Source organism: Carcharodon carcharias, chromosome 12, assembly GCF_017639515.1.
Source record: "Carcharodon carcharias isolate sCarCar2 chromosome 12, sCarCar2.pri, whole genome shotgun sequence".
NCBI lineage: Eukaryota > Metazoa > Chordata > Chondrichthyes > Lamniformes > Lamnidae > Carcharodon > Carcharodon carcharias.
In genome coordinates this window covers 64,215,320-64,229,316 of record NC_054478.1, presented here as the reverse complement: position 1 = coordinate 64,229,316, position 13,997 = coordinate 64,215,320, and the positions used below count along the sequence as shown (strand labels likewise).

General features: G+C 43.7%; 1 protein-coding gene across 8 annotated transcripts in view; it reads left to right on the top strand.

The window, feature by feature from the left end:
* zgc:113184 (uncharacterized protein LOC553745 homolog) overlaps positions 1-13,997 on the top strand; it is an 83,585-nt gene that overhangs the window by 27,905 nt on the left and 41,683 nt on the right. For all 8 annotated transcript variants that reach the window (XM_041201831.1, XM_041201832.1, XM_041201833.1 and 5 more), the window contains one exon: positions 8,922-9,076. In XM_041201831.1, coding sequence (XP_041057765.1) covers positions 8,922-9,076 — 155 coding nt within the window. The remainder of the gene's footprint in view (positions 1-8,921; positions 9,077-13,997) is intronic.

The following is a 13,997-nucleotide window of genomic DNA, read 5'->3' as shown; positions in this document are numbered from 1 at the left end:
CAGTACCATAACCACTTGGCTATTTAGGCCAAGCATGGAACAGTCTGTAACTCTTTCGAGGACAAACCCGTTTCAGATGAAGTTACATTGTTTCATGGTTTGCCATTGTGAGATTTGAACTCTTGATCTTGGGGTTCCAAACCCAGTACCATAACCACTTGGCTATTTAGGCCAAGCAGTTTTCAACCTTGTAACTCTTTCGAGGACAAACCCGTTTCCATCTGTTTCAGATGAAGTTACATTGTTTCATAGTTTGTCAGTGTGAGATTTGAACTCTTGATAATCTTCTAAATGAAAACAATTAAACCAAATCAACAAAATTGGGATAAATCAGGCACAGCCCCTAATTCAGGTCAGCTGTAAAACGAAGGACAAAAATTTAAAGGAACCTTACAAATTAATTTTGGAGCACTTATTTGGATGCACAAAAAACTAATAATTAGAAATTGATAAGATACATTGGGAAGGGAGTACAGAGTTGAAATCCCTTAGTGAGATAATATTGACAAAAGTAGGGTGGAGTCAGTATGGAGCATCAACAAACTGTTCTCCAAATTTGGAGCTAGGTGTAGCTATTACCTTTAAATCAAAATGTGATTAAAGGGGTCAACAAAACACCCCAGTCCCCGTGGTGCCCACCGAGCACGGATAAGCCCTTAAAAAGATGTAACTCTTTCGAGTACAAACCCATTTCCATCTGTTTCAGATGAAGTTACATTGTTTCATAGTTTGCCATTGTGAGATTTGAACTCTTGATCTTGGGGTTACAAACCCAGTACCATAACCACTTGGCCATTTAGGCCAAGCCCAAACAGAGTCAATGTTCTCAGTCTGTACGACGCTTATTCAGATTTTTAAACAGCACCCAGCTTGGGGCTCGAACCCACGACCCTGAGGTTAAGAGTCACATGCTCTACGGGGTGAGCTGGCCGAGAATGCTGGAACAGTCTGTAACTCTTTCGAGTACAAACACATTTCCATCTGTTTTTCAGATGAAGTTACACTGTTTCATAGTTTGCCATTGTGAGATTTGAACTGTTGATAATCTTTTAAATGAAAACCAAATCAACAAAATTGGGATAAATCAGGCACAGCCCCTAATTCAGGTCAGTTGTAAAACCAAGGACAAAGTTTAAAGGAACCTTACAAACTTTAAATCAAAATGTGATTAAAGGGGTCAACAAAACACCCCAGTCCCCGCGGTGCCCACCGAGCACGGAAGGCCTCGAGAGTGTCAGCAGACACCGCATGCTCCCTCTCCAGGGACATCCGGCAGCGAACGTAGCCGCGGAAGAGGGACAAACAATCGGGCGGGACTCCCCCGTCGATCGCCCGCTGCCTGGACCTGTTAATGGCCAACTTGGCCAGGCCCAGGAGCAGGTTCACGAGGAGGTCCTCCTCCTTCCCGACCCCCTTCCGCACCGGGTGCCCATAGATCAGGAGCATGGGGCTGAAGTGCAAACAAAACATCAATAAAAGGTTTTTCAAGTAACTAAAAAGGGAGTGCAGCCTACAACACCCTATGTATACATGGTCCACGGACTCCACAAGACCGCAAAAAGGGCACGTGTCCTGAGAGTCCGTGAACCTATGCATCCTCTTATTATAGGGGACTGCTGCATGCAACACCCTCCAACCCAGGTCCCCGATAGAAAGGGGGAGGACACCTCCGTAAAGGGCCTCCCATCGGGGGCCTCCGCCGCCGGACGGCAACAAGGCACGCCAGGGCGTGTCCGGGCGACGGACAAGGGTGAGGAAATGGAAGGTGTGCAGCAGCAGTCCGTACAAAAAGCCCCTCTTTGCCGTGCCAAAAGGCACGGAGGGCATGTCCCCGAGGCGGCTCATATTGCGGGGCACCAGCACCCGAGGGAGGGTTCGGGACTTGGGGCCAATGTGGAATTCTGTCCGAACAGGGGAACGTTCAGACGGAAGACCACCGCGCACCTGGGCCACCTCAAGACCCAAAATAACGTCGGGTCCGAGCACGACCGTTCTCAGGTCTTGGATGGCATCGGCTGCGACCTGGACACTCACAGATGCACGTCGCGCCAACTCCTGTGGGAGAATCCAGCCCAGTCCTCCGCCACCCAGCACGTCCCCGATCCTGGTCACCCCTGCGGCCACAGCCCTCCTCTCCGCCAACCACTGAAAAGGACGGAGGGGTGGATTCCTGAGCAGCGGCTCTCTGACGATAGCCGCTACTCCTGACGGGGGAGAGCTGCGTCGCGAGGCGACCACTTTCCAGACTTTGATCAGGTCCTGGTAAAAGACGGGCAACGCCTGCAAGGAGCCACCGAGGCCCAGCTGTTCTATAAACAGGAGCTGCACGTCATAATTCAGGCCGTGCACCTGACAGAAAAGATACGTCGTCAGGGCACACCATCTAGGAGGAGGCTCGACGTAGAGGTATCGCTGCAGGGTCTGAAGGCGGAAAGTCGCCACCTGTGTGCGTAGGCACACTAGCGCCTGACCACCCTCCCTAAGCGGGAGACTCAGAACCTCGGCAGCGACCCAGTGCAATCTTTTGTCCCAGAAGAAGTCGACTAACAATCTCTGGATTCTTGTAACAAAGTCCGGGGGAGGGGTCAAAGTGACCAGCCGATACCACAACATGGCGGCGATCAGCTGGTTTATGACCAGAACTCGACCTCGGTAAGATAGCACTCGGAGCAGTCCTGTCCAGCGCCGCAGGCGAGCGGTGGCTTTCGTCTCCAGTTCCTGCCAGTTTAAATATATTTATGGCAGGATAAGCTGGACAGAACCCTTTATCCTTTTCCTCAGATGGAATGTAACTCTTTCGAGTACAAACCCGTTTTCATCTGTTACATTGTTTCATAGTTTGCCATTGTGAGATTTGAACTCTTGATCTTGGGCTTACAAAGTCAGTACCATAACCACTTGGCTATTTAGGCCAAGCAAAATCAAATTCTAATCCTGTGAATGTATGTAACTCTTTCGAGTACAAACACGTTTCCATCTGTTCCTATTCAGATGAAGTTGCATTGTTTCATAGTTTGCCATTGTGAGATTTGAACTCCTGATACTCTTTTGAGTAAACCTGTTTCCATCTGTTTCAGATGAAGTTACATTGTTTCATAGTTTGCCATTGTGAGATTTGAACTCCTGATCTTGGGGTTACAAACCCAGTACCATAACCACTTGTCTATTTAGGCCAAGTGTTTTAATAAACTGGTCAGTAAATCTTTCGAGTACAAACCCGTTTCCATCTGTTTCAGATGAAGTTACATTGTTTCATAGTTTACTATTGTGAGATTTGAACTCTTGATCTTGGGGTTACAAACCCAGTACCATAACCACTTAGCTATTTAGGCCAAGCCCAAACAGAGTCAATGTTCTCAGTCTGTACGACGCTTATTCAGATTTTTATACAGCACCCAGCTTGGGGCTCGAACCCACGACCCTGAGGTTAAGAGTCACATGCTCTACGGGGGTGAGCTAGCCGAGAATGCTGGAACAGTCTGTCGTTGAAGCTAATAAAACAATGTAATCAGTGGCTAGACCTACCTCAGCTGGGAATTCATGTCCCTCATGCACAGCAATGATGGGGAAGGGCTGTATGGTGGTCATAGCTACTTCAAAATATAATTAAGTGCAGCATAACAGAGACACAAGCTTAGTCTTATGATGCAGTAAAATGAGTGCAGCACAGAAATGAGGTCTTAAAGTCCAGGAATTTGGAAGTCATGTTTGAGAGAAAATCCAGATCACAGCCACATTCTTCACTGCATAAATTTGAGGTAATCTAACACTCTGCTGCCCATATCTTTCAGTCCGTTCACCCATCACCCATGTGCTCTCTGGCCTTTATTGTCTCCTAAGTAAGCAAAGTCTCCATTTTAAAATTTTCATTCTTGTTTGCAAATCCCTCTATGGCTTTGCCCCTGCCTATCTCTGTAATCTCCTTCTCTAATTCTAGACTTTTGAGTATTCCCAGTTTTAATCATTTCACCATTGGTGGCCATGCCTTCAGCTACCTCGACCCCAATTTCTGGAATTCCTCTTTCCTCCTTTAAGACCCTTCTTAAAAACCTACCTTTGATCAGACTTTGGCCATCCACCTTCATATCCCTTTACGTGACTCGGTGTCAAATTTTGCTTGTAATGCTCCTGCACAGTGCCTTGGGAACACCACCACCTGCAAGTTCCCCTCCAAGACACATGCCATTCTGACTTAGAACTATATGACCATTCCTTCACTGTCGCTGGGTCCTGGAACTACCTTCCTAATAGCATTGTGGGTGTACTTATGCCACATGGACTGCAGCAGTTCAAGAAGGTGGCTCACCACCAACTTCTCGAAGGCAATAGGGCTAGAGCAATAAATGCCGGTCTAGCCAATGATGTCCACATTCTGTGAAAGAATGAATTTAAAACAAAATTTGTAAACCCTTTTGCTTAGGTTATTCCCATTATTAAGGTCCTGAAGTTACCTGCTTCAGCCTTATGCTTTTGCAGGTTTTTATGGTTTGTGCATTGTTAAGCTTGTATTTCATGGGTCAGGGTTTAGATTCTGTTTCATATTTCTCCAGCAGCAGATTGTGACCGCAACAGGCCATTTGATCTCAAGAACATCTGTCTTACATAAAAGTGAGAAGGACAGTATGCTTTATCAGTGAATGAATGGTAGAACATATATTTGTATCTGCTGTTGACCACCCATCCGTGAGGTGTTGACCGAATGCCCCAACTTTATGCAGGGAAACACAACTTTCTGTTGTGTGTCCAACAGGTCAATGTGATGCAACCAGTGTGTGGGTGAAGAGAGTTAGCATATATTCTGTTTTTGTGTGCTAGTTTGCTTCTCATTTTCAGCAGCAATGCAAAACAAGAGCCAAATGTATAAGCCAGTATACAGCTTCTCCATTGGCAAGTCCTCAGCCGTGCCTCCTTGTGGTGACTCGTGAAATCTGCATCCCTTGTGGTCCCAGGCTAAAGCTTCAGAGGAACTCCTGAGGAGGTTTGGCCCCCAGACATACAGTACACAGGCCCGCTGGCATGTGGACATGCCCTGGCACTCATGAACCAAACTCCCAGCTATAGACGAATTGCGCCACTGCCTTGTGGGTACCCCAGTAGAGTTGAAGATTAAGGGAATAAACCCTGACAAAAAATTTGGAGTGGAGCCCAAAGGCAGACTAATGTGTAAATAAGACATCTTTCTGGCAACCCCTGCAACTAAGCCCATGCCAAATGTAGTGCTTTGCATTCCTTTGAACTCAATCTGGGTGAATCATGGAGGAATCATGACATTTGGACAGCCCAGAATCTCCATAAATTTTGCCCGGGGAAGACACTCCAGTTTGACTGCAGAGCATTAACACAACACATGAGACAGCAGTTACGAGTGATAATCCCAACTGGATTGTTGAAGAGATTGGGGGCTACGGGCTGTCTGCGGTGGAAGGGACCATCATGTCCCACCGATCAGCCACTGCCTACCTCAAGTTGAACAGTTGCCCGATTAGTAAGGTCATACCACAATCCATCTACTCCAGTGGGTGCTTGGAGCTTACAATCTCTGATCAGCAAGTGGACAGAACCCATCACACCAAGGAAACAAATGAAACAAAAAGAAGGAAGATGCCAACTCTTTGGTAAACTGGGATGTCAGGGCCATGTGCACAGGATTGGCAAATGACTTGCAGCTTTGTTTGATAACATGCGCATGACAACTATGATCGACATGGAACTTGATAGGCGGAACACTGACATAGTATCCCTATAAGAGACCAGGCTTGCTGAGAGCATATCACAAGGAAATACATCATATGTTCATCTGACAGGGGAAGAGTTTAGAGGAAAACACATGAGCTAGGCATAAGCGTCACCATAAGAAACTTGCTACTCTCTGATAGAACCCCTCCTCCAACAAATGGTTCCGAATATGTTCTCTCCATTCGTCTCCTAACTCAAACAGGGCCAGTTAAGCTCATGGGTATCTATGCTTCAAAGCTGTGCTTCACTACAGAGGCAAAAGATGAGGAGCTTGACTGCTATCAGCGGAATCGTGAAGTCAGAACATCGTTACCTGCTGGGGAACTTCAATGCAAAAGTGGGCACAGACCATGAGGCATGGTCCCCATGCCTCAGACGTCATGGCCTGGGAAAGATAAATGAGAAGGGACAGAGACTACTTGAGCTCTGCTGCTACCATGAGCTTTGTATAATTAACACCTTCTTTCAGAATAAACCATGCCATTAACACTCACTCTGGACCATTGCTTTGTTTCTTTCCTACAACCATTATCACGCCCTTTGCCTTTTGTTCCATGACATCTTTGCCATTTAATCTCTCCTGCCCGCTAATCTAGCCCTGTTGTCCCTTTTTGTTTCTCCTGACCCTCCTCCCTTCATTAATAGCATTAGATCCATCACATTTCTATCTCTCTTCAGTTCCAAAGAAGAGTCATATTGTACTCAAACCGTTAACTCTTCCTCTCTCCACAGATGCTGCCAGACCTGCTGGGTTTTTCCAGCACTTCCTGTATTTATTTCAGATTTCCAGCATCCTCGGTATTTTGTTTTTATATCACTGTGATGGAACCTGTCATTGAAGCCAAGCGTCCCACTTTCATTAATTACTAGGGAGATCCTGGTGAGAAAAATCTCAATGCACTAAGTCGCTTGACGTAAAGTCCAACAGACTGCTAGTGCCACTGACTACTGGTTATAACTCTGCCAAAATATCCAGATGCCCTTAGAGACATGGAATGTCAGGAGCATGTATGAAGGGATCAAAAAAAGGCAACAGGTCCATCAGCAAAGAAAAAAGCTTCATTGAAAACAAAGGCAGGCAAGGTCATCACTGACTGCAATAAATGGTTGGAAAGATGGGTAAAACACGACCTTGAGTTGTACTCTAGAGTGAATATTGTCATTGAGGAAGCTCTAGACACCATAGAAAGCCTGCCTGTCATGGCAGAGCTGAATATCGAACCCACAGTGGAGGAGCTTAACAAAGCTATTGACTCGCTGGCTATGGGCAAAGTTCCAGGTGCTGATGTCACACCACCTGAATTGATCAAGCTTGGGAAACTGGAGCTCCTGCAGCATCTGCACAAACTTATCTGCCTCTGCTGGAGGGAGGGCGCAGTGCCTCAGGATATGAATGATACAAAGATTGTGACCCTATACAAGAACAAGGACAACCACAGCGATTTGCAACAACCGTCCAGGCATTTCCCTACTGAGCATCATGGGGAATGGTATTTGCCCATGCTGCCCTGCAGATGTTGGCTGAGCACATCTATCCCGAATCCCAGTGTGGTTTCAGAACTGAAAGATCTGCAATTGACATGATCTTCTCAGTCTGGCAGCTGAAAGAAAAATGCTTTAAACAAAGGAGACCACTGCATAATGCCTTCATCAATCTCACCAAGGGATTTGGCCATGTGAGTAGAGGCAGTTTATTTAAGCTGCTGGAAACAATTGGCCTCCTACTGAAGCTGCTTAGTGTGATCTCCTCTTTCTATGACAACATTATGGGTAAGTCAGCTATGACAGGGCAACATCAGAACCCTTTGAGAGCTGCAGTAGGGTCAAACAGGACCATGTTCTGGCATCAACATTCTTTTGCATATTCTTCACTGCGCTGCTGTTATATGCCTTTGGGTCATTTGTCGAGGGTGTCTACTTACATACCAGGACTGACAGGAAGCCTTTCAGCCTTGCTTGCCTGTGACCCAAGGTAAAGGTAGGCAAAGTCCTCATCACGATGCCATACTAACATTCCAAACTGAGGAACACCTACAGTTGCAAATGGACAGACTCTCTCATGCCTGTAAAGAGTTTGATTTGACCATCAGCATCAGGAAGACAAATGTCATGATCCTAAGCGTTGCCGTACTGCTATCTATTAACATTTACAGCATTCACATATCTTGGCTCCACAATAACCAGCAATCTGTCACTTGAAGCTGTAATCAACGCATGATTTGCAAAAGCTACAGCTGTTAATGTCCAATCTGTGTAAAAGAGTGTGGAGCAACAGCAACCTGAGAACACCAAACTCCAAGTCAAACAAGTCTGCATTCTCAGCACACTCCTCTACAGTGGGGAGACCTGGACAGCAGCTGAAAAGGCTATGCAGTTTCCATCCTCACTGCTTCAGACATGCCTTCGGCATCTCTTGGCAGGATAAGGTCACCAACTCAGAGATCCTGGAACTTGCTGATTTTATCAGCATACACTCAGTGTGAAGCCAACGATGGCTGCACTGGTTTGGCTACATTCATCAGTTGGATGATGACCATATACCCATAGACTTTTTACATGGCGAATTGGCCACTGCGTCACAATCTCCTGGGTGTCCATACCTCAGCTACAAGGATACCTGCAAGCGAGATATGAAGATGGCAGATATTGACACTGACAACTGGGAGACAGACATTGATGGCCATGACCTCTTGAGGCTGACTATCTGGAAGGGCATTGGAAGAGGCCAGCAGAAACAAAAATCTCAGCTGGATGAGAAGAGGGCCCAGAGAAAACAGAGGCCGGTGAATCATGCATCTTCTCAGCCCACTGTCTGTCTCTACAGCAAAAGCGGTAGAGACTGCCGTGCCAGAGTGGGGCTCCTGAACTACACCAGGCAACGCTTAACAGAGTTGACCACTACAGCACAAACCATCATCTTACAAGACTGAAGGCTGCCACTAATCTTTGAAGGGAATAGGATACACTTAGTGGAGGAAGTATTGTAAACCCAAGATTGTTGTGGAGAAGGCGAAAAAACATCATCATACATGAAGGGAGGGAGGGATTGAATCCCATGAATTAGGAACATGTCATCTACTTATAGACATAGAATATTGATGTTTCATGTCAGGCAACTGATTGATTTACAACAACAACTGATCCTCATTTTTGTGTTAACCTTTTTGGTACTGAACTATTTGCAGGCAATGTTCCTGGAGAAGCTCCGGTTATGAACACTTGGTCACAGATTAAAGAGAGTGACTTGCTGAAAATGAGAAGAAATGAGGCACAGCATCCAGCAACATGTGAGCCACCAGATGAATTGAAAATAACATTAGAGCGAGAAAGACACTGTAAGGTAAAAAAATTCTTTATTTTCAAATGACTTGAAGGAAGCCATCACCCTTACATTTCAGTAGTCTCCCTTCCTCTCTTTCTGTTTCACTCACTTTCTCTCTCACTTGCTTCTCAAGCATGGAGAGATCATAGCCAAAATCTGATCTATCCTTAGCCTATATTGTCAAACATGCATTTCCAACAGAAGTCAGTGGCTGGCCTCACACCAGAGCCAACACAGTAACCAAAGCCAAAGTGCTCTACCAGTGCCTCAGCTGAGATGAGTTGACTCCACACAGACTGGGGCTGAAACCTAAGACCTCCCTAGACTGTGCACAAGATAAACTTGCTCAGTCATCGGTAGTTCCCTCGTTTGTCCTCAGCTCCTTTTTACTTATTAGCCATTCGCAAAGTCTCTCTCTCTCTCTTTCACCATTTGCAAACATTTTTATCGCCTCTCCACTCGCCCTGATTCTCTATCCCCTTTGCACAAGTGTACCTCTCCCTCTGTACCTGCCCTTGCGTTCTCTTTCTTTGCATGTGTATGCACACACTCGTTCTCTTTTTTTTCCCCTTTCTCACATGCTATTGCAGTTAGCATTGTTTTTGGCTCTGATTTGAAATGAATGAAACTGCTATTTTAAAATATGTAGCTTTCATTACCAGGGTGGGAACAGATTCAAAATGATAGTTCTTATTGAGTTTGACATATTTTGAGGCAGTATGGCTCATTATTATTTATTGGATTTGTCAAGTTTTCAGTTTTTACACCTCTGAATATTTCAGAGGATATTTTCCTCTGAATAAGCAAACCAGAACCTAAGCAAGCCCATGATCCCTTTTTCATAATGCATGGTTTTACACTTGCTGAGATATAGAGCAGGTAATAATTTCAGAAATCTTGTCTTTGTACTCTGGTTCATTAGACATACAATATGTCATCATATCATTGCTTTGACATTGATAGATGGAAAAATAAATATTCTCAGCCTGTGATTTATGGCATGTTAGTCTAACCTATTAAATGGTGAACAGGTAAATGAGCAGTATTAAATACAAGCAGTACATCAATCCTAAATTTTATTTGTATCCAAAATTCTAAGGTGCCTATCAAAGCCCTTCTCCTATGCCAACACTGAGAGAAGTTTCATTGTTAATGAATTTCTGAGGAGCCTGTAAAAGTTATAAAACTAATCCTTGAAACATGTATGACTTACATAATGATTTAGTACTTTGGAGCCTTCAGTCTGTCCTAATGCTGTCAATGGCAGAACAACCAGTCTTTGCAGCTTTGGAAGGTCAAATGGCTGCCATCTAGATTCTGGTCTTCACTATCTTTCACAATGGAGAGACAGATGCAACAGATTGAATATGTTTGGGGGAGACAGTGGCATTGTGGTAATGTTGCTGGACCAGTAATCCAGAGGCTCAGGCAAATGTTCTGGGAACATAGGTTCAAATCCCACCACGGTAGCTGGTGAATTTAAATTCACTTAATAAATCTGGAATATAAAGCTGGTCTCAGTAATGCTGACCATTACAATATTCCTTGATTGTTGTAAAAACCCATGTGGTGATTAATGCCCTTTAGGGAAGGAAATGTGATTCTAGACCCACAGAAATGTGATTGGCTCTTAACTGCCTTCTGAAGTGTTCAGTTCAAGGGTAATTAGGAATGGTCAACAAATGTTGGCCTTGTCAGTGACACCTACAGCCCATGAAAGAATAAAGGAGGGAAAAAGGTGCTTTCAAGATGTCATTGATCTCGTGCTGTCCACTCTCCCTCAGATCGTTAAGAATGATGAGCAGTTTGAGTGATGTGGTGGGATGGGTGGCCCCTTTCTCAGCGTAGCAGCATGTCTTCTGCATTGTCACCCCTTAATCCAATATCATGGTACCTGAAAGCCTTTACCTGTAACAAATATTTGGTAATTAGCAGGCTCTTTTCAAACATATGGTAATCATAGAATGGTTACAACATGAAAGGAGACCATTTGACCTGTTAAATCTGTGCCAACTCTGAAGGAGTAATTCAGCTAGTTTCTCCCTGCTACCTTGTCCTTCAATTTTTTTTTATCTTCAGGTCCCTTTGAAAGCCACAATCTTCAGGTCCCTTTTGAAAGCCACAATTAAATCTGCCTCCACCATCCTGTTCGGGCGGTGCATTCCAAATCTTAACTATTCACTGCGTAAAGTAGGTTTTCTCATGTCACCTTTGGTTCTTTTGCCAATCGCCTTAAATCTGTGTCTTGATTCCTTGGTCAAAGGGAACAGTTTATCTTTATATTATCGAGATACTTCATGATTTTGAACTCCTCTATCAAATCTCTCAATCTTTTTTCTCTTAAGAACAAACCCAACTTGTCCAATCTATCCACATAACTGAATTCCTTCATCACTGGAAACATTCTTGTAAATTTTTTCTGTAGCCTCTCAAAAGCCTTCAGATTCTTTCTAAAATGTGGTGCCCAGAATACTACAGTTGAGGCTGAACTAATGTTTCATAAAGGTTCATCAAAACTCCATGCTTTTGTACACTGCCTCTATGAAGCTCAGGATCCTGTATATTAGGTGCTTTTTTAATCTGCCCTGCCACCTTCAATCTTTATGCATATAAACCTCCAGGTCTTTCTGTTCTGCACCCTTTAGTTTATATTGCTTATTCACATTTTTCCTGCCAAAATGCATCACTTCACATTTCTCTGCATTAAATCTCATCTGCTACATATCCACCAATTCCACCAGCCTCTCTATGACCTCTTGAAGTCTATCACTATCCTTCACACATCTCAGAATAACTCTAAACTTGGTGTCATCTGCAGATTTTGAAATTGTGCCCTGTGTACCCATGTCTAAGTCATTAATATAGATTAATAAAAGCAGTGGTCCTCGTACTGACCCTTGTGAAAATTCACCGTATTACTTCCTCACTGTATTACTTCTACCGGAAAACCAGAGTTTACCACTACTGTTTCCTATCACTCAGCCAACTTTGTGTCCAAGTTGTCACTGTCCCTTTTATTCCATGGGCCCCATCTTTGCTGGCAAGCATATAAGGTGACTCTTTATTAAATGTCTTTTGGAAGTCTATGTATTTTGTACACTATATCAACCACAATACCCTCATCAACCATCTCCTCCAAAAACTCAATCAAGTTAGTTCAACACAATTTGCCTTGAACAAATCCATGCTAGCTTTCCTTAATTAATCCATCCTTAATGAGTATACTAAATTATATAAGCTTAATTTCTTATTAGAAATTTGAGCATATCTTTTAATTCCACATATAAGAAGCGTGAACCATTCCTTGTCTCACATGTTGAAGTTAAATTGTTTGTCCGATTGACACTTCGATACAGACTCATTCCTTGCATGAAACTGAATGAAAGATGAAAATTTCAGATTTCCATTGCTTGCAATTTTTCCTTTTCAAAGAAATAGGAAAGAGCTTGCATGTATATACAGGTACCGGGCCCTGTATCCGGGAAGCTCAGGACTGGATGTGTGCTGGATTTGGGGAGTTTACAAATTTTGGGTCCTAGGCCTAGCATGTACAGTGCACTTATAATACATGAAATAAAGTATGAGAAATAAAGAATAAAAGGATTTTTATTTACTTATATTGTTTAATTATTTTATTGTTTAACTTTTTCATTTTCTTAAATTACTTCTGAAATGAAGAAGAGTCAGCATCAGAAGGAATGTCTGGGGTGGTAGCTGGTGTACAGACACAGGCTGGGGAAGTTGAAGGTTAAGGCTCTGTCATACCTCTTCTGAACATGGAGCTTAAGTTGTTTCAAGCATGTGGGCTTTTCTGTCAGGAGCACCTCCTGTATTTTGGAGACCCACATAAGATGATGCTCTGTATGAACCTCTCCTACTCTATCCCACAAATCAATTCTCTGTAAGGCTTATGCACCTGTCAATAAACAATTTTTCCTATTCATCCATTGCACCATTTTCATTGTCATCATTATCACTCTCACTGTCTTCATCCTTATTCATGACCATGGCCCATATTTCACTCTCTTGTGAGTTAGAGGTAAACCAGAGCATCGTTGTCAATATTCAGACAATCCTCAATGGCTCCTTTGTCCAACAACTTGGCTTCAGCACATGACATCACATACCAATAAATCTTCAATTTTTTTCTCCTCAACCCCATGGAAACCACTAAAATCAGAATTAATTTCATCTTCACCATTTAGGAACATTGTAAATGGCCACAAATTGTGCCATCCATTTATCAAAATAACTTGGGGTACATTGAACCAGGCTTTCGCAGCACTCTAGAGTGGATCATTTACTTTGAACTCATTTTGAAATTCCTTAAATCCCAAGCCTCTGTTGCATGCAATGAGCATTATGCGCATGAATTCAGCCTTGTACCCGTCTTGATGCCCACATAATGTCTTGGTCCATGGGCTAGATGAGGGACAAATAGTTAGGGGGCAAATAAACTCCGAAAATATTGTCTCTGATGAGGAGTTCTGCATTGGGGTGTGTAGCACAATTGTCAAGGAGAAACACAATTTTTCAGCCCCCAGGAAGACCCACAGACTGATGATGAGCCCTGGCTTCAGGGACAAAACAGTTCTCATATCAATCAAGGAAAATTTGTCTAGTCATCCATGCATGTTTATTGGCCTTTTAAACAACAGGAAAAACTCTCATCCCCTTGAAAGACCAAGGATTCTAGCTTTTGGCAATAACAAGTAATTTACACCTGTGCGTCCCTACTGCATTTGAACACTTGACTACAGGAAGCTGTTCCTTAGAATCCCATTGGTGCTGTCTCATCCGCCATTACATAAGTTTTTCTGGGAACATACCTCCTATATAATTAGGTCTTATATCAGCATTGTACACTTGCTCTGCTGTTACACCTTCTTCCGATATTATCGTGGAAAATGCATCCAAGTATGCCTCTGCAGCTTCATGG